The sequence below is a fragment of the Lepidochelys kempii genome, chromosome 3 (assembly GCF_965140285.1).
Source record: "Lepidochelys kempii isolate rLepKem1 chromosome 3, rLepKem1.hap1, whole genome shotgun sequence".
Classification (NCBI taxonomy): domain Eukaryota; kingdom Metazoa; phylum Chordata; order Testudines; family Cheloniidae; genus Lepidochelys; species Lepidochelys kempii.
Window position 1 is genome coordinate 107,280,274 of NC_136382.1, and position 18,618 is coordinate 107,298,891.

Below are 18,618 nucleotides of genomic sequence, written 5' to 3' on the forward strand. Positions count from 1 at the left end.
TCTGTTCCAAAGGGTGTTTTAATAAAACATAACATTGGAGAACTCTGGACATAAAATTAAAACGATAATTAAATTATAGGCCATCTCAGTTGTGTTTGTGCACACAAATATTAGAGAATATTTAAACTTTTTACGGGGGTATTGGACTTTTGGTTTCTTTCCCTCAAAAATGGTATGAAAGACTGCATTACAAAGTAGACGAATGCTGGAGGATGTGTAAATGAGAGATTTTCACAGTGTACTTTTTTTAAAAAAAACTTTTTCAGCATCGGGTTTATTATGATGTGCCTTTGATGGTTTAATTTTAATTAGCTCTTCTGGGATACATTGCATATTATTGCCTAATATGCTATAATCAAAAGATACACTTTTTCAAATCTTAAGTATCATAAAAGTATTACTACTTGCTAGAGCCAAAGGAAAAAAGCCTGCACAAGCATTGCTTGATGTGGCATGATGTCTGTTGAATTGAAATGGGCAGTATCAGATGAGTAGCTGGGTTAGGAAACTCAGTTTTTTGTTATCTTAGCCAATGTTAGTATACCCAGTAATACACGTCAGCAGCTTGAAGAGAAGTTTTAAGAGCCATAGTAACAACAAATAATAATAAATGAAGACTAGAAATATAAAACTCAACAAAACCCCACCATAGTTTCTGTGAGCTTAGATAACTAGTAGGAAAACAGGCCTGGTATTAGTTGGATGAGCTTCCTAAATGGTGCTAGAGGGATACCATAGCTGTCTCCTGACGCTCTCCATCCAGCTTGTTTACTTGTGGTGTTTTCCTCTCTGCATCTGATCTGTTTACAGAATATGTATTCTGAAATGGAATGCATACTCTTCACACTTTGAGAGAAAAGGTATCTACATCTCAGAAACTGCCACTATTGTGGACACCATTGTTGGCATTAGGAACAGAGAGGAGAATGATCGAATAAATAATTATGGAGACTCAATTGACCTCTTACACTAAGAGGTAGATCTCTTCAGAGGAAAGTTGAGGCACATTGGTGGAGCAGCATTGGTAGTTTTTTTCCATGCTGTCTGTATGTATGTTTTGGATAAAAAGGTTTCCAGAGCTTTCAGTTCTTTACCTTTCATGAATTTGCTAAAGGTTCTGTGGCTTTATTATCCTTTTAACAGAACATTATAGGAAAGGGCAACAATACTACTAGAATGTTGAAGATTTGATTGTCTTAAAATGAACTGCATGTGTCTATGCATGGCCACTGTATAAGATTATGGAAAGTTTCTTAAAGTGGAGGTGGCTGTTAAATAAAAGTAACGTATTTTAAATCAGCGTAATGTTTTTAGTGATGGCCAGAAGCAGCTGAAGCAGAGCTTTTTCCAAACTGTTTCTGAATATGCTGGACAGCACAGGTCCCAGTAGAGATCCTTAAGGAACCCTGCTATTTACTGCTGTCTATTGTGAAAACTGTCCATTTATTCTTACCCTTGTTTCCTATCTTTTAATCAGTTACTGATCTATGAGAGGACCTTCCCTGTTATCCCATGACTGCTTACTTTGCAAAAGAGCCTTTGGTGAGGGACCTTGTCAAAGGCTTTCTGAAAGTCTCGGTACACTATATCAACTGGATCACTCATGTCCACATGCTTGTTGATTCCCCTCAAAGAATTCTAATAAGTTGGGGAGGCATGATTTTCCTTTACGAAAGCCATGTTGATGCTCCCTGACCTATTGTGTTCATCTGTGTGTCTGATCATTCTGTTCTTTACTCTGGTTTCAACCAGTTTGCTCAGTACTGAAGTTAGGCTTACCAGGCTATAATTGCCAGGATTTGCCTCTGGAGCCTTTTTTTTAAAAAAATCAGCATTACATTCACTACCCTCCAAATCATCTGGTACAGTGGCTGATTTAAGCGATAGGTTACAAACCACAGTTGTTAGTTCAGCAATTTCATATTAGTTTCTTCAGAACTCTTGGATGAATGCCATCTGGTTCTGTTGACTTATTACTGTTCATTGTATCAGTTTGTTCCAATACCTCCTCTATTGACACCTCAATTTGGGATGGTTACTCAGATTTGTCACCTAAGAAGAATGGCTCTCCTCCACAGCCTCTGCTGTGAAGACTGATGCAGATAATTTATTTATCTTCTCTGAGATGGCCTCATGTTCCCAGATTGCTCCTTTAACACCTAGATCCGTCTAGTGACCCAACTAACTGTTTGGCAGCCTCCCTTTTTCTGATGGACTTAAACATGTTTTTGCTCTTAGTTTTTGTGTTTTTCCCTAGTTGCTTTGAAATTCTTTCTTGGCCTGCCTGCCTTATGCTTTTGATTTGCCAGAGTTTATGCTCCTTTCTATACATCGCACACTAAGATTTCGCTTCTAGTTTTTAAAGGATGCCCTTTTCCCACTAGCCATCTCTTTTACTCTGCTGTTCAGTCACAGTGTCTTGTTTATTTTTGGTCCTCTTACGTTTTTTTTTTTTTTTTTAAATTTGGGATATACATTTTGTTTGAACCTCTATTATGGTGTTTTAAATAGTTTCCATGCATCTTACAGGCATTTCACTCTTATGGCTAACCCTTTTAATTTTCATTTAACTAGCCTCCTCATTTTTGTAATGTTCCCGTTTTTGAAGGTAAATGCTGCTGTGGTGGGTTTCTTTGGCATTTTCCCCTCTACAATGATGTTAAATTTCGTTATGTTATGGTCAGCTATTACTGAGTGGTTCAGCTATATTTTCTTCTTGGACCAGATCCTGTGCTCCACTTCGGACTAAATCAAGATTTGCCTCTCCCTGTGTGTGTGTTCAAGCTGTTCCACAAAGCAGCCATTTAAGGGTCTAATAATTTTATCTCTGCATCCCTTCCTGAGGTGACACATACCCAGTCAATATAAGGATATAATGAAATCCCCTATCATTATTGGGTTTTTTCTGCCTTTGTATCCTCTCTAATTTCCCTGAGCATTTCATGCTCCGTCACCATCCTGGCCAGGTGGTCGGTAAAATATTCCTAGCGCTATACTTTTATTGTTCAAGCATGGAATTTCTGTCCATAGAGATACTGTGATAGTTTGATTCGGTTAAGATTTTTGTTTTATTTGATGCTATGCTTTCTTTCACATATAGTGCCACTCCTCCACTAGTGTGACCTTACTGTGTATTTCTGTATATTTGGTACCCTGGTATTATGGTGTCCCCTTGATGTTCCTTATCCCATCAAGTTTCCACAAGGCCTATTATTTCAATATCCTCATTTAATGCCAGGCACTCTAATTCACCCATCTTTAGTATTTAGACTCCTAGTATTTGTATGTAAGCGTTTGGTCAAGATTCAGTGGCTTGACTTAGAATCATAGAATCATAGAATATCAGGGTTGGAAGGGACCCCAGAAGATCATCTAGTCCAACCCCCTGCTCAAAGCAGGACCAATTCCCAGTTAAATAATCCCAGCCAGGGCTTTGTCAAGCCTGACCTTAAAAACCTCTAAGGAAGGAGATTCTACCACCTCCCTAGGTAACGCATTCCAGTGTTTCACCACCCTCTTAGTGAAAAAGTTTTTCCTAATATCCAATCTAAACCTCCCCCACTTCATGTGTTATACCTAAATGGGACTCTTACTTTTGACTGTTTCCTCACTAGCTCCTACTTCTACTTAACCAAGTTATTTTCTGTCCTCTGTAGTAAGATATTGAGTCTCCCTTTAATATATTCGTCAGTTGGGGTTGGTTTTGCTTTGAGCAGGGGGTTGGACTAGATGACCTCCTGAGGTCTCTTCCAACCTTAATCTTCTGTGATTCTGTGATCCCTGAGGGATGTCTCCGCCTGAACTGTGGGCTCCTCTGTAGCTGTTGGCTGTCCCCCAGCTTGGGATGAAATTCCCTCCCCACTAGGCTTATCTACTTCCCATATAATTCTTCTGCAGAGTCCAGGAGTTCTGTCAGCTCTCCTGATGTGCCTTCTGCTCCCTGACTTGTGCACTCTTTTTTGCACATTGGGCTCCGGGCTGCCTTTGACCACAGAAGCCCTGGAGAAGGGTGGTATTATCTGAATGCCATAGTACCTGCCTGATCTGCTAAAATTCTGAATGATTTCTGGGAAGTGAGGTGGAGGGAGGAAGTGCAGGGTAAGAAAAGTTGTGGGAGGTGAAAGAATATCCTCAATATTGGGTTCAGTGCCTGAAAATGTTGATGCTTATCAGAGTCAAATCTCCTAAGGTTTGACCAAGGTTAACTATACTGCAAAAATCCTTCGTGTATTAGAAGTTGTCGCCCCCCCCCCCCCCCCAAAAAAAAAAAAGTTTTCATATTCAGCAATCCAGAAAGCGGCAGCGGTACCGCTTCTAGCCCTTCTCATCTTCAGTTACAAGTCCAAAAGCCAGCCAAATGGTTTCTCCATATATTACAACAGACATTTAGATTAGGGAAAAAATAGATAAACCATAATAATGGAAAACACAGGTACAGAAGCAGACAGTTTCATATGACAGGGAAATTCAAATGGACTGTTCTTGCTCCAGAACATAGCAAAGGCTGCTAGTTAAGCTGGTTTGGGATTCACATAAGGGTAAATCATACCTTGACTCAGTGGTTTCCAAAAGCCTTCAGTGTGGCTGAACTGATTTAGTGGGGGCATGAGGGGAAGGGAAAGGAAGCAGGCTGCCTGCTGGAAGCTCATGCAGGAATGGTGGCTCTTCCAGAGCTCCCTGCGTTCTAGCATAGCCAAAGAGGGGTAAGGTGAATATGCAGCTCTGGCCGACAAACCCTGTCGAGGAGGCAGCTGCATCGGCCACAGAGACTACTCTAGGCTTGAGGGTGTAGTCATGGCCATGGACAGACTTCTAGAGAAGGACTTTTTTCTCCCAGTGAGCACCCTGCATGGACCCCGCATATACTTGCTATGTATAGGCTTTAGGGCTTGACCCACAGTGCGACACTAGAAACAACAAAAGAAAAACTATTAATACACTAAGGCCCCAGTCTTGTGAAGGCTTAACATGTGTCCTTTTACATGCCTGAATAGTGCCATTGAGTGGGACCATTCATGAACCTGAAGTGACACAGGTGTTTAAGTCTCTGTCGGATGAGAGCCTAATGTGGCAGTTTTTTCTAATCTTGTTTATATTGCAGAAGTCTCTCAGTTTGTAAAACCATGATAATAAATAAATCAGTAATTGTGGTGGATTCCCTATACGCCTGATCAGGCAAACCTAAAATAAATATTGCAAATAAATTGCATTCAGCATAAGGTCTAATGTCTCTGTTTTATGTCCCACAGAAGCACCTTGTGCTACTCCACTGATCTGTAGCTTTGGAAGGCCTGTTGATCTAGAAAAAGATGACTACCAGAAGGTTGTATGCAACAATGAACATTGTCCCTACAGCACCTGGATGCACCTTCAATGTTTTTATGAGTGGGAAAGCAGCATTCTTGTTCAGTTTAACTGCATTGGCAGAGCAAGGAGTTGGAACGAAAAGCAGTGTCGTCAAAACATGTGGACAAAAAAGGGATATGATCTCGCTTTTCGCTTTTGCTCCTGCCGATGTGGGCAGGGTCACTTAAAGAAAGACACGGACTGGTACCAAGTGAAGCGAATGCAGGATGAGAAGAAGAAAAAGTCTGTGTCAGAGAAGAGTTCAGGCAGGTCCATGGCAGAGTCTGTGGAAGATGCTAAAAAGTGCAGGCCTGTCAACAAGCCACAAAAAGGTTTCAATCATGATATTCAGCGAAGACATTCGATGGACAGGCAGAACTCTCAAGAGAAAGGCATAATTAGTGGGAGCTATGCAGTTCGTTCTCCCTGTGGCTCTCCTGGCCAGTCCCCTCCTACAGGCTACTCTATTCTTGCCCCCGCACATTTTAGCGGCCCTCGTTCTTCACGATACTTAGGAGAATTTTTAAAGAATGCCATTCACTTAGAACCTCATAAAAAGAACATGACTGGTGGTGGCATGTTCAGGAATGCCCATTTTGATTACGGGGCATCTGGATTGCAAGTGCATAGATCAGGACATTTTGATGCCCCTGTGCAATTTTTGAGAAGGCTTGACCTATCTGAGCTACTTACTCATATACCGAGGCATAAATTGAATACTTTCCATGTACGGATGGAAGATGATGCCCAAGTGGGTCAAGGGGAGGACCTACGGAAATTTATTCTTGCAGCACTTAGTGCCAGCCATAGGAATGTTGTAAACTGTGCGCTGTGCCACAGGGCACTGCCCGTATTTGAACAGTTTCCACTAGTGGATGGAACCCTGTTTCTTAGTCCATCGAGACACGATGAAATTGAATATGATGTTCCCTGTCACCTTCAAGGTACAGGTTGTCTTGTCAGTTGTGTTGGGTCTCTTTAAAATGATTGAACTGCTTTTTGTGCATTTCATTTTAGATTTTCATCCCCATGCAGCAAGTGCTTTTGTAAAGCCTAAATTCATTTCCAGTTTATCATTGGGTCAAATCGAAGTAATAAAGTTTGGTATAAGTATGCTCATGAAACAGGGATATATTGTATAGGCTGGGAGGTGTAAACGTTGACATACCTTGCTATTAGTTCTACAACAAAGGGACTTTCCTTCGGGGTTCCAGGCACAGCATGTAATGGTTTTCCAGCCACTCTGTGTTGCACTGCACGTGCACTGCCTTATTTGCTGAGAGTTTTACAGTAAGTCATGCATTGTCTTAAAATTAAATTTCCTGTTGCAGCCTAGATTAGGGGCTGAAATTAGACATCTACCAGAGGAGCCGGTCATGCCACTTTGTGGCTGGATAGCTTGCTGGGGGCCAGTTTGGTTTAAATTTAAAAAAAAAATAAAATAAAAAGCCCAACAACCAGTAAGTTATTTTGTGGTGAGAAAGAGGGTGATGGGCTAGCATAATATGCAGGACTAAGAAGGCTATGCCTTGCTACCTCTAACTGCGCGCACAATCTAGGGAATTGACCAAAGAAGGGAGGGGCAACAATCTGTGCAAGACAAGTGTCAACAGAATTATTACTACTTTGGTTGACACAGCAGGGATTACTTTGAGAATTTAATGGAAAAAGCAAGAAAGTGGGAGTAAGACAACCCCATAAAGCAGGTATTTTTAAGATGTATTTTTTTTCCTGTTCATGAAGTTTGTTATATCCCATACATGGTCGTTGTACCCATTAAATAAGCTTACTTGATTTAACAAACAATGGTATAAATATTACATTGCACTAAGTCACTAAGCTCTGTCCATGCTAACAGAATTGTTTCCGTAATACCTAATGTACTGCAAAAGGAAAAAAAATGACAGACAAAGAGCAAATGATCTAAGATAAATATGTAGTGATATGGGGCAAGAGTGTTTGTCCCTTTTTTGGAGGAGATGTGCATAATGTGCTCATGGTTTTGCCAAATTTAATCAATACTTTTGCAACGATTAAAATGTCACATGTCAATTTAACACTTGTCAAAAATAATCAGAAACTCTTCTTAACATGACTATTACTTACATGTATTTCATTACTTCCTAACTTTTAGAAGATCTATGTAAACCTGTGAAATACTAGATCCAAGGAGATTGTCTAAATTGTTGAAGTTTACTTTCCTTTGTCTTAAATAGAATGATTTGTTACAAGAAGATTACATTTAATCTTCTGTTAGTGCACATTTTAACATACAAAGTTAAACTGTGAATCTCTGTTCCAGGACACTGTTTCCCTCCTGAGTTAAACAAATTATTTCTTTATTTCAGTGAGTGATTTAGCCATCAAGCCATTTAACTAGGAATCTCAAAATTAATGGTGGTGAAGATGAAATATTTCTGTGTGTGCAGAAGCTATGAATACTGTAAAGTACATTTAAAGCTGTCTTCTATAAAAAAGTTATTAATTCTGGTACACAGTAAAAGATTTCTAATGCATGGAATTATGTCGAAGATTACATTTCCAGATATTCACCTGAGCAACAGATCTTGATGTATTTGTACTCTAGGAGTATTGTAAGGCAGGGTCTGAGTAATAAAACTCCCATAATAAACTACTTTTTGAAGATTGTAGAATTTTGCTTAAAAACTCATAAATTTTTCTCAGATTGGGATCTCTTTTTTACCGGTTTAAAGTTACAGGAGTGCAAAAATAATTGAAAGCTTTATTGGAAGGCTTTATTCTCCACTCAATTTCTCTAAAAGGTTTGCTTAAAAAAAAAAAAACTTGTTTAAAATCTCTGATATAGACTAACTGTACTTGTTGGCTTCCAGACATTTTCTATATTTTGAGATTTTTTCCAAAGCAGCTGCTAGATTCATGAATTCATTACTTTAATTAAGAAATTGTACATTCAACACTTTAATTCATAAGTGCCTGTTTCCTGAAAATCACAACACACAACTCTTTTGTAGATGGTATTTGTAGTTGAATATTAGATCATAACTTTCTTGCATACCAGTAATGCAAAATATCCGGTGATGATTTTTGTATTACAGTATGATGTACATAGTCAAATAGCCAGTGCTCAGTTCAATAACATGGGGATGAGCCCAGATCAAAATACTGGATCTCCAAAACTTGTGTGAAGCTTTTTATATTATCATCTGAATTTTGTATCTTGGGGTAAGTCTCCACTGATAAGTCTGTTCATGGTTTTTATAAAGTAAATATTCAGTCTTGAAGTCTGAACTGTCTGCAGCAATGGAAGTCAGTGTAATTTACCCAACTCTTGACAATTCACCCCTGCATAGGAAGTCTCTGATTAAATATGATGGAGAGAGAGTTATTTTAACACTTCACACTGGAATTGAAAGTGTCTAACATACTATATGGTATTTTGAAGTTTGTATAGAGATCTGAAAAAGTAATATGCATTAAAGCATCATTTGCTCATGTCTTCAATACACATGCCTTAAAGTGTACTGCCAAGCAAAACCAAGAGTTGCAGTTTTGCTTTTTTCTACTTTTTTATGGTTTCTCACATTAGGAATGACACGTCATTATTTCCTTCTCTTTGCTGGAAAATCTTGGCAAGACATTTGGCAGACTTGAATATAACTGTCAAACCAGACTGGCAAGTGAGCTGCAACTCTTCTTCCTTGAGGTGGGAATTGACAGTGGATGAATTATTGGAGTTGGAGAGTCAGTTTGATGTGACATCACTTTCCAGGTCCTCATAGTATTTTGCCAAAATCCTCCAGCAAAGAGAAAATTAAGGATCTGACATCCCACTTTAAAAAAAAAAAAACAAAAACAAAGTGGGACCTTTTGCCCCTTTAGAAAACACTTTGGGCATGTCTATAAAGTAGCATTCTGTACTTTGTCATTCTCTCTCTTAAAAAAAATATTATTTGTATAATGACAAAATGGCACATTACAGGAAATGTCTGCTTAAAACTTTTGGATAATGTCTCCTTTCCTTAAGAAATGTGTTTCCTGTCCACAGGAAGGCTTATGCACCTCTATGCTGTTTGTGTCGACTGCTTAGAAGGGGTTCACAAAATTATCTGCATTAAGTGCAAGTCCCGATGGGATGGAAGCTGGCATCAACTGGGAACCATGTATACCTATGATATTCTGGCAGCCTCTCCCTGTTGTCAGGTTAGTATTATGCATAATAAGGTGAAGCTCCAACTGACGGTAAACAAAGCAAAAGTTTTTGTGTCTATTTTCCCTCCTTCCTCCTGAAATCCCCTAGTTTAAGAGCACAAACCAGCATCACATACCAGAGGCCAGACTAGATGATCTAATGGTCCCCTTCTTGTCTTAAAATCTATGAAATTTTCATGTGCAGGGGTCTGCAGGAACAGGAGGTCTAAAAAAAATTAGACACAAACTAATGTAAACCATTGGTGCAGGGGCTAGAATGAAGATACATTTAAGAATAATTTAAAATGCATTAAACCTTGATGCTTAGATTGGATAATCACAACAAAATATCTCATGCAAATCAAGCTTTTGCATCACAGTTCATTTTGGGATTATAGCAATGTAGTAGCAAAACTGCAATTACTGTTAAAATAGCACTTTTATTCAAGGTCTGGTCAGTTGTTTTGAACTACAGCTGTTTTATCAAGGGGTAGTCCAGGTGAAAAGGCAAAAGTAATGGAAACGCTTAGAGATTTTCTGTGCTCAAAGAATTCCCCTTTCTCTCTTATCTTCAGAATGAGTAAAGTGAAGTTATCCTGCAAATCTTCAAATTTTGAGGAAACTTGGTTTTGACTTGACTGTAGTCCAGTTTATACCTTAGATAGAGAAAATCTCATGGAGGGGACAGAATGCTCAGAATCTTGCTGTGTGGAGGTGCAGTTGCTGCAGATTAACGTGTGGTGAAGTGATTTGATGGACTGGAGATGCTCAACACCTTGCAGCCGTGGACAGTAGTTCGTAAAATGTTAATTTCTGGTGTAACGCTGAAATGATGATCCAGTAGAGGTATAAGAGTATGTCTACGCTGGAAACTTCAAAGCGCTGCTGCGAGAACGCTCCCACAGCAGCGCTCTGAAGCGCGAGTGTGGTCACACTCGAGCGCTGGCAGAGCTCTCTCCGCGCTCCTGGTAATCCACCTCCACGAGGGGATTCGCTCTCAGCGCTTGGAGCCTGTCTACACTAGCGCTTTAAAGCGTTCAGACTTGCTGTGCTCAGATTTTTCACACCCCCTGAGCCAGCAAGTTAGAGCACTGTAAAATATAAGTGTAGCCAAGCCCAAAGTGATACTCCATTGATTAATTATAGGAGTCACACCAAGCAAGTGCTAGGGGAGTCTGTTCAGCAAATGGCCTGGGGGCGGGGGGGAGGGGAAAGGAGAAACAGGTTGAGTCAGTTCAATAAGTAGCTCTGTTGTATTCAGATGAATTCCTCCCAAATGGGGATAAACCTTCATGCATTGTTTACCCAGTTACCTTTCTTTCCTGGGCAATGTCTTTGTATTATTACTACTAAGGGCTTGTCTACACTGGCAATTAACAGTGTTGCAACTTCCTTGCTCAGGGGTGTGAAAAAACACCTCCCCCGAGCGCAACAAGTTGCAGTGCTGTAAAGCACTGGGAGCTGTGTCCCTTGTTGAGGTGGTTTTTTTTTTTTTTTTTTTTAGAGCCTCACAGCGCTGCGACCACACATGTTAAAGTGCTGCCAGTGTAGACTAGCCCTAAGTACCAACAAGTTGCTTATCTCTGTAGAAGATACCAGGGGAAGACTGTCCCTGCCCTGGAGACCTTGCAATCAAAGAAACCTTGTCAGAGCACAAATGTTCATTAGCTCTCATTACTAATGCGTATGTTTAAAATTAAAAATAAACAATGGTAGGTAATAAGAAGAAGAGAGTTGTTGCTGCTCCTGGAGAAGATGAGTAAACATCAAGCTTTGTAGTTAATTGGCTCCCATAGTAGCAGCTACAGTAAAGAGCGCTACCTCACAGTTTTGTGCACTTCTTAAATTGTGAGCCTCTCTTTAAATAGGAAGGTTTTTTTTAAATGCAGTATTAAGGCTGACATTTTGATCTTGCAAAAATCAGGCAATTTAGATTGTTTCACACTTTCATCTTAATTCTTGTTCCCTATGTGTGCATATTACAAGAGTCTTAGTTATATGATCAGTGGGCAGTGTGAAAGTACTTGGTAAGCAATTCAATATAATAGAATACAAAATGATTAGTTTTCAGTCACCTAAATTATTAGATATGTTCATCTTTGCTACTGCACCTACAGGTGTGTTGCATGACCATGTAACAGAAGACCCTATTGTAAAGCATGTGTGCAAAGGGGCAGAGTTAAGATACATTATGTAAACTAAATCTGAATTGCCTTAAATTATTTTAACTGAAAAGTAGTATCTGGTACCTTATTCTAAAAAATCTCAGAGCACAACAGTGATGGACAAAGTGAAACTTTGGCCAAGGAGATTATTGCAAACGCATGTTCCATCAAAGAATGCTTTGGAATCTTTAGCTTCTAAGCAGATCAGACACTGGCTTTTAATGTCCTCTCAACCTGAGTTGTACATAAATGAATTAAGATCTCTTATTGAAGATCATTACTGTTCTTTTGAGATGTGGTTTATGTTCAGAAGCACCCATTAGGCTGTCTTGTTAAGGCTCTTGCAGCTCAGACCCCACCTCCATACCTATCAGCCCTTGTTTCCTCCTACACTCCATTATGGACTCTATTCTCTGCTTATCTTCTCTCCTCCCACTCTTGAGTCTGTTTTTGCACATTCCCTGCTGTGCTTGCAACAGCCTGCTGTTCTGTTTTTGTCAAGTGGCCTGCATTTTTGCACTCCCAAATCTCTCCTTAAGAGTCACATATTTTACCCAGCGGTCTGTTGCTGATGGCTCTGTCTATTCTCACCCTTACATTTACAGTTTGGTTCTCATCTATCCAAATAATGTTGACTCCTCAAGGCAAGGTCCTGTCTAATAGGAATTTGTAAAATACTTTGTATACTATATTGCTGTACTATAGTAATATCTAACTCTTACATAGACTGTTAATGTTTAAATATATTTCATCATGCACAGTACTTTAAAAATACCATATCATGATGCTGAAATACCGTAACCTGTAAATCTGTTAATTCATAAAGATTAAAATGCTGATACGCAGGATAGTCAGATTATGTTTAAATATAGGAAGTCTAAACAGCATCACAATAATAGTTTTTAACTATGTAGATAAAGAATTGTATGGCACAGACTTAAAAATTCCTTTTCTTTTTTACTTCAGCATTTAACAACAGCACATAACAGCGATAATGGTGTGAAGGGTTTGAGTTTTATTTTAGGGATTAATAAACACAAAACCAACATATGTATTTACACAGTTGGAAATTCTGCTTGATTGACCAGTCAGATCTGAATTCCTATCAGTATTAGGAGTCAAAGGTAGAACTATATTTCATTTTCACATAGGATAAATTGAGGTTTTTTCCCAATGTCTCAAGAATTCAGAAGTTCATTAATAACATCCATACAGGTACATGTAATATAATTATATTATAATGTACTTTCTGTAGATTTTCTAGAATGTTAATTTACAAAAACTCAGCAGAACTTGCTTATTCCTATACTTTAGCTCATATATCCTAACTATAGCTACTGTATGAAGTGGGAAATCCACCACCATCTATAGAACTTACTAGCATGGACTGTGCTCAGTTGGGATTCCCTGCTTAGATGGTCTCTGACCAAATTAATCATACTATGTTATCTGAACATTTTCTTGCTTCGGTCATTGCTGTGCTGTACTTAGTCTAAAGATGCTGGCTTACTAAAGAGTTAAGGTAAACACATCATGCCTCAGCAGTTCTCCCCAGCACACTCCACCCCCAACTGAAATGCACACAGGGTAAAATTTTCAAAAGTGCCTAAATGATTTAGACACCTCAGTCACTTTTGAAAATAGAATTTAGGCATTCTTGTTAATTTTACCCTTAAATTAGTCCACCAAAAATCTGGAAAGTCATGTGATGATGCCAGCCTGATGAAAAAATGTACTTGGAAGGAGGAATTGAAGCAACATTTGAAGCCTTATCTAAGGAGCCAGGTTACCATCAGAATGCAGATGAGTTACCTATTTGATTATCGCTTTGCGCTAAATATTGCAAGGGGTTTCATTGGGAATTGAGGTGTTCAGTACTTTTGCCAAATCACCTGAAGGCATTCCAGTGAAGGAAGTTGCCATTCCAGTTAAGTAGTGGCCCTTGCCATCAAATCTCATAAGCTATACTTTCCTAATCAAGCCTGTCCTTAGGAAAGAGAAATGGATTGTGTGAGGTGTATTCTCTTTGTCTATGGCAAGGGTGGAAGCAAATTGGAGTGTTTCACAGTGTTTCTGTCTACTTTTTGACAGGCTCGACTGAACTGTAAGCACTGTGGAAAGCCAGTAATAGACGTACGGATTGGGATGCAGTATTTCTCTGAATACAGCAACGTCCAGCAGTGCCCCCACTGTGGAAATCTAGACTACCACTTTGTGAAGCCATTCTCTTCATTTAAAGTTCTGGAGGCTTATTGACGAAAGCTTTGCTTTAGTAATAGCTATTTTATGGGTATTACTACTTTATTAGACACCTTTTTATAGGATCCATTCTGTGACAAAATTAATTTCTTTTCTAACTGAAAGAGCAGCTTCTTTGTGTGTCTATGTACATATAATATTAATATGTATATGCGTGTTACTAAGACCTGGTCCTCCTGAAAAGATTTCAGCAAAGGGTGGAGGCAAGGCAACTAATGCCAAGAATGGGGGAAATTTCAGCTTAAATGGTTTGGTTTTAATTTTTGTATCATCACAGAAGAGCTTAAAGGGGTGGAAGGGTTTTACAAAACAGGATGAGACCCATTTGGAAATGGAAGATTTTGTGGGCCCACCACCTTTAGGGCTTGGTGAGAGGGGAAATCTTCATGAAGGACCCAATCTTGTTACCACTGAATTCTTTAGGAGCTTTACCATTGATTTCAATGGGGGCAGGATTAGACCTAAAAAACCCTTAAATTATACTAGCTGGTCTGCTTTCAGATTCCCAGAATTGGGTAAACTAAAATATTGTGACGAGTGAATGTAAATCTGTGCCAGAAAACGTAACCTTAGAAACCTTTTTTGGCATGGTGTCTTCCTGCAGCATATATCTGATATGAGTTACCCTCACTGACAGATTGTATGGAGATAGTACTGTTTCCACCAGTGTTGTAGTTTTAGCAGTCAGGTCAATTGTTTATACAAAAACAAGCTTGAGATTTTAATACACTTTATTTAAAGTTATTTGCTTTGCAAATATTTTTAGAACTTTGTTGTGATGCACAGAAGGAACACATAGGAAGATGTGGTGCATTGCAAACCAGTTATGAAGGGGGGTGTGTGTGCACATGTGTGGTGGGGGTTGGAACTTTAGACAGCATGCCTGAGGCTGGTATGATTGACTTGTAAAGAGGATCTTGAAAAATATTATCTGGGCTGAGTCAGATCTGTGAGCACTGTGAGGTATTTGTGCCATATTAGTATGAGAATGCGTCATGACTTTATTTCAAACGAAGTTTAGTACATTTGCTGAAATAGCTATTGCACCTTAGTCTTTCAAAAATATGTAAATCCAGATATTGTCCAGTTGATTCTGAGGACTTGGAAACGATGTGTATTTTAAAAAAGTTGAGTGTAATTCCTCTTTACATTCCCACATGTAACAGACTATACCAGATAATGAATTGGTATCAGAGGGGTCGTCTCCATAAAGTTTGCCAATGTTCTCTTTCTTTGTTTCCCTATTTTTCTTCTGTGCAAGAATTTAAAAATAAAAAGTCTATTACTTAACTTAGATTGATCTTGAGGAGTCTTCTTCATAGCACATTCATCACTATGGTGTCTGTTATCACATTAAAAAAAACTAACAGTGTTTAAGTGGTAAGGCACTGTTTATACAACAAAATATGGGTTCCCCCAATTATAATGTTTATTGCAAGTATGAATTTAAAATGGCTTTGATATTCTGCATGTCCTATAAAAGAATGCAAAAAACATACAACCAAAGTGGGCGAGAAGCAAAAGAAAACTGGTGACCTACTGTATTGACTGTTTTTTCTACCTGTTTACAAAACAAAACATACACCTGGTACTTGAACTCTGTGCCCAGGTTATTTAGTGACTGATTTTGTATTCACAAAGAAACTCAGTGCATATTTTTCCTTTCATGAGGCTATGGCTTGGACAACAACACTATAAAGTTTTGTTGGCATAGCTATGTTGGCTCGGAAAATGCTGGAGCGAGAGAATCACACAGATACACAGCTAGCCGACATAGCTATGCTGGCAAAACAACCAGTTTAGACGCTATACCAACAGAAGCGGCCTTCAGGGAGATGGTATAGCTGCGCTGGCAGGATGTCGTCTTTTGTCCTCATGTGCTGCATCTCCAGTAGGGTTCTTTGCTAGCATGACTATGACTGATAAAGGCTCTGTAGTGTAGACAAGACCACTGTCTTCACTGCAGAGTTTTCTCCTTTCAAGTTAGCCTCACTCGAGTGAGAGAGCCCTCTCTGCAAAATATAACTTGCAGAAAGGTTATGTTAGCAGCTGATGCGTTATGCTAACTTAAGCTGTAGCCTGAATCCCGTGACAGGCCAGCCAACTTGAGTTAAAAGCATTTGAGTTAAGGGTTTGTGGGTAGATGAGTGTAGAGTTATAATTTAAGTTAACTCCTCAGTGAAGACAAGCCCTCAAGACATGTAGAGCGTATTTTAATACACAGGCACCACCTGTGCACTCAATGACTAAATATTTAGTTATTTCAAATGATCTAGCATGTGTGCCTGAAAGCATTATTAAAATCTCTTTAACTGACTTGATTGTAGATGTAGTCTACTGCACCCATCTTTGCATTTTGGTGATCTAAAATCATGTTGCAATGAGAAACTGCTTTAAACATAAGGAGAGGAACAGAGGGCACTTAGACTGCTGTATCATTCAATATTTGGGCCAGATTCTTCTCTGCCTTGAGTCTCGTGTGGTCATTTATACCAGTGCAAAGTTGGTATCAAAGAAAATGAGAATGGTAGCATGCTATACCTGCTTTTCACTCACTTTGCAAAGTGACTATGCAAGGGAGTGGAGAATCAGAGTCTTGGTTTCTTTGGGGCTTTCCTAAATATTCCAGTTAATATGTCTGTCTTTCAATGGCTTAATTTATGTATGACAATCTGTAGCATGAGTACAGGCAAAATATGACTTTGGCCATTTTTAAAAAAGGATAAAGGTATGACAAAGACTGTACAAGAAAAGGAGGACTTGTGGCACCTTAGAAACTAACAAATTTATTTGAGCATAAACTTTCGTGAGCTACAGCTCATTTCATCGGATGCATACAGACTAACACGGCTGCTACTCTGAAAGACTGTACAGTATCTGCAAAGCAGTGCCAAGAACTCAACAAACAGTGTGATGGGATAAAGCATGTTTAAGGTCATCTTGAAAGAAAGTGTTCAGAGGACTGTAGGTGGAACTGTGTCCAAGAAAATAAAACAATTTAAGTCTTGAGAAACTTTTTATTTTGCTATTGAATGCATCGATGCTACTGCTTGAAACAATGCCTATTTTCTTATAAAAATACAGCTTTCAGGTGGATGTTAGCATCACATGGGTAAAAAGTATCCTTATTGAAAGCCAACTGAACTATGAAAATATTCCTCTTACCCTCCCCTGCAAAGTAAATTGTCCCTAATTTGTAGAAAATGCTTTTTGTGCTTCTTGATGTAGTGAGAACTGGATCTCAAGTTACGTTACCTAAAGTTGTATTTTGCTTAACATGCCAACTCAGACCTCAGTCTTGCAATCTAATCTGTACAGGCAGACCTTTTTGCCAATGCAGACTTCAGCTGGGCTCTGCACATGTGCAAGGATCCAATTATAGGGTTGGGATCCAATGGTGGCTTTTAAAATATACATTAAGATTTAAACTGGAGACTTAAATTGATTTGCTTTGCATCTTGGTGAAGGGTGGAAAATGTCTTGAGCTTTTAAATGTTTCAACTAGGAAACAATTTGTCTACTTTAAAAAGCTGGTTGCTTGGACTGTCTGGCTCAAGTCTTCCTCTCTGTCCCCCTTTTCCTCCACTGTGGTCTGCTTAAAGTGGTGCATGTGAAACTTGCATTTGTAAGCCATAATACAGTCCATTGACTTTTGGAGGCTCATTCTGCTCACTCTATAGGTATGTCATAGTGAGGACATGTACTCTTTATATCTACAGTCTCCAAATGAACTTTCCAAAGGAGATGCTTGCATTCAGATAAACTTTACGTTGCATATATGCAAATTAATTTTTCCATCAATAGGACTTCTAAAACCAGATTTTGGTACATGTAATTAACAAAACAGATAATTTTACATACTAAAATGTGTGATATCTTTCAACATGAACTGGGTGAAATTCTTGTTCTATCTGCTGCTACAAAGCCATTTTAAAAGATGCAGTACTTTGTACCCTATTGAGCTAAAAATACAGAATTTGCTTTTGTCTAGTAGTAATTAGTCTATAAAAATTAATTTCTAAGGTGGTTTAATTGGAGGAATAAGTCAGTTTCAGAAAATGTATTCCAACGAGAGGGAGACATTTAACCCAGTTTCTTTAGTTTTATACTGCTCACTTTACTGTATCAGGTAACCATGGACAAATACATTGTGATGTCACCATTAAAACCATTTAAAAAACAACAACTTGTCAGTAAAGGTTTCTTTTAGAGACATTTTTAGAATGCACTTTTGCAGAGGGAAGAATATGTATATAGCAAATTAATGTTGATATTAAAATAATTGGTTATGATATTGTTTGCGTGTGGTGTTATAGGATTTTTTTGTTGCAATTTCTCTGTATTAAAAAAAGAAATAAATTCCAGAAAGCTAACTGTGTGAGGTTTTTTTAATGGTTTAAATCATTGTGGTGTGCATTTTGGTCCATTTAGGGAATAATTTAAACTAGCTTTCTCAAAATGTATTAACACTGGACAAAAAGAAAAGGAGTACTTGTGGCACCTTAGAGACTAACAAATTATTTGAGCATAAGCTTTCATGAGCTACAGCTCACTTCATCGGATGCATCCAGTGGGGGGGGGGAGTCAGTCACTTTTCAGAAATGAGTAGTGGTGGGGAAGCCCTGGAGTATTCAAGGACATAGTGACATTAATTTTTTGTGAGTATATCAATCACTGC

General features: G+C 38.7%; 1 protein-coding gene across 3 annotated transcripts in view; it reads left to right on the forward strand.

Annotated features, from left to right (window-relative positions):
- HECA (hdc homolog, cell cycle regulator) overlaps positions 1 to 18,318 on the forward strand; it is a 39,002-nt gene extending 20,684 nt beyond the window's left edge. For 2 of the 3 annotated variants that reach the window (XM_073337482.2, XM_073337484.1), the window contains exons 2-4: positions 5,250 to 6,290; positions 9,374 to 9,528; positions 13,773 to 18,318. In XM_073337482.2, coding sequence (XP_073193583.1) covers positions 5,250 to 6,290; positions 9,374 to 9,528; positions 13,773 to 13,937 — 1,361 coding nt within the window. In that variant the 3' untranslated portion in view covers positions 13,938 to 18,318. Of the gene's footprint in view, positions 1 to 5,249; positions 6,291 to 9,373; positions 9,529 to 10,091; positions 10,708 to 13,772 lie in introns of those variants that run through there. The other variant, XM_073337483.1, reaches the window with a different exon arrangement.
- Positions 18,319 to 18,618: the final 300 nt, after the last annotated feature.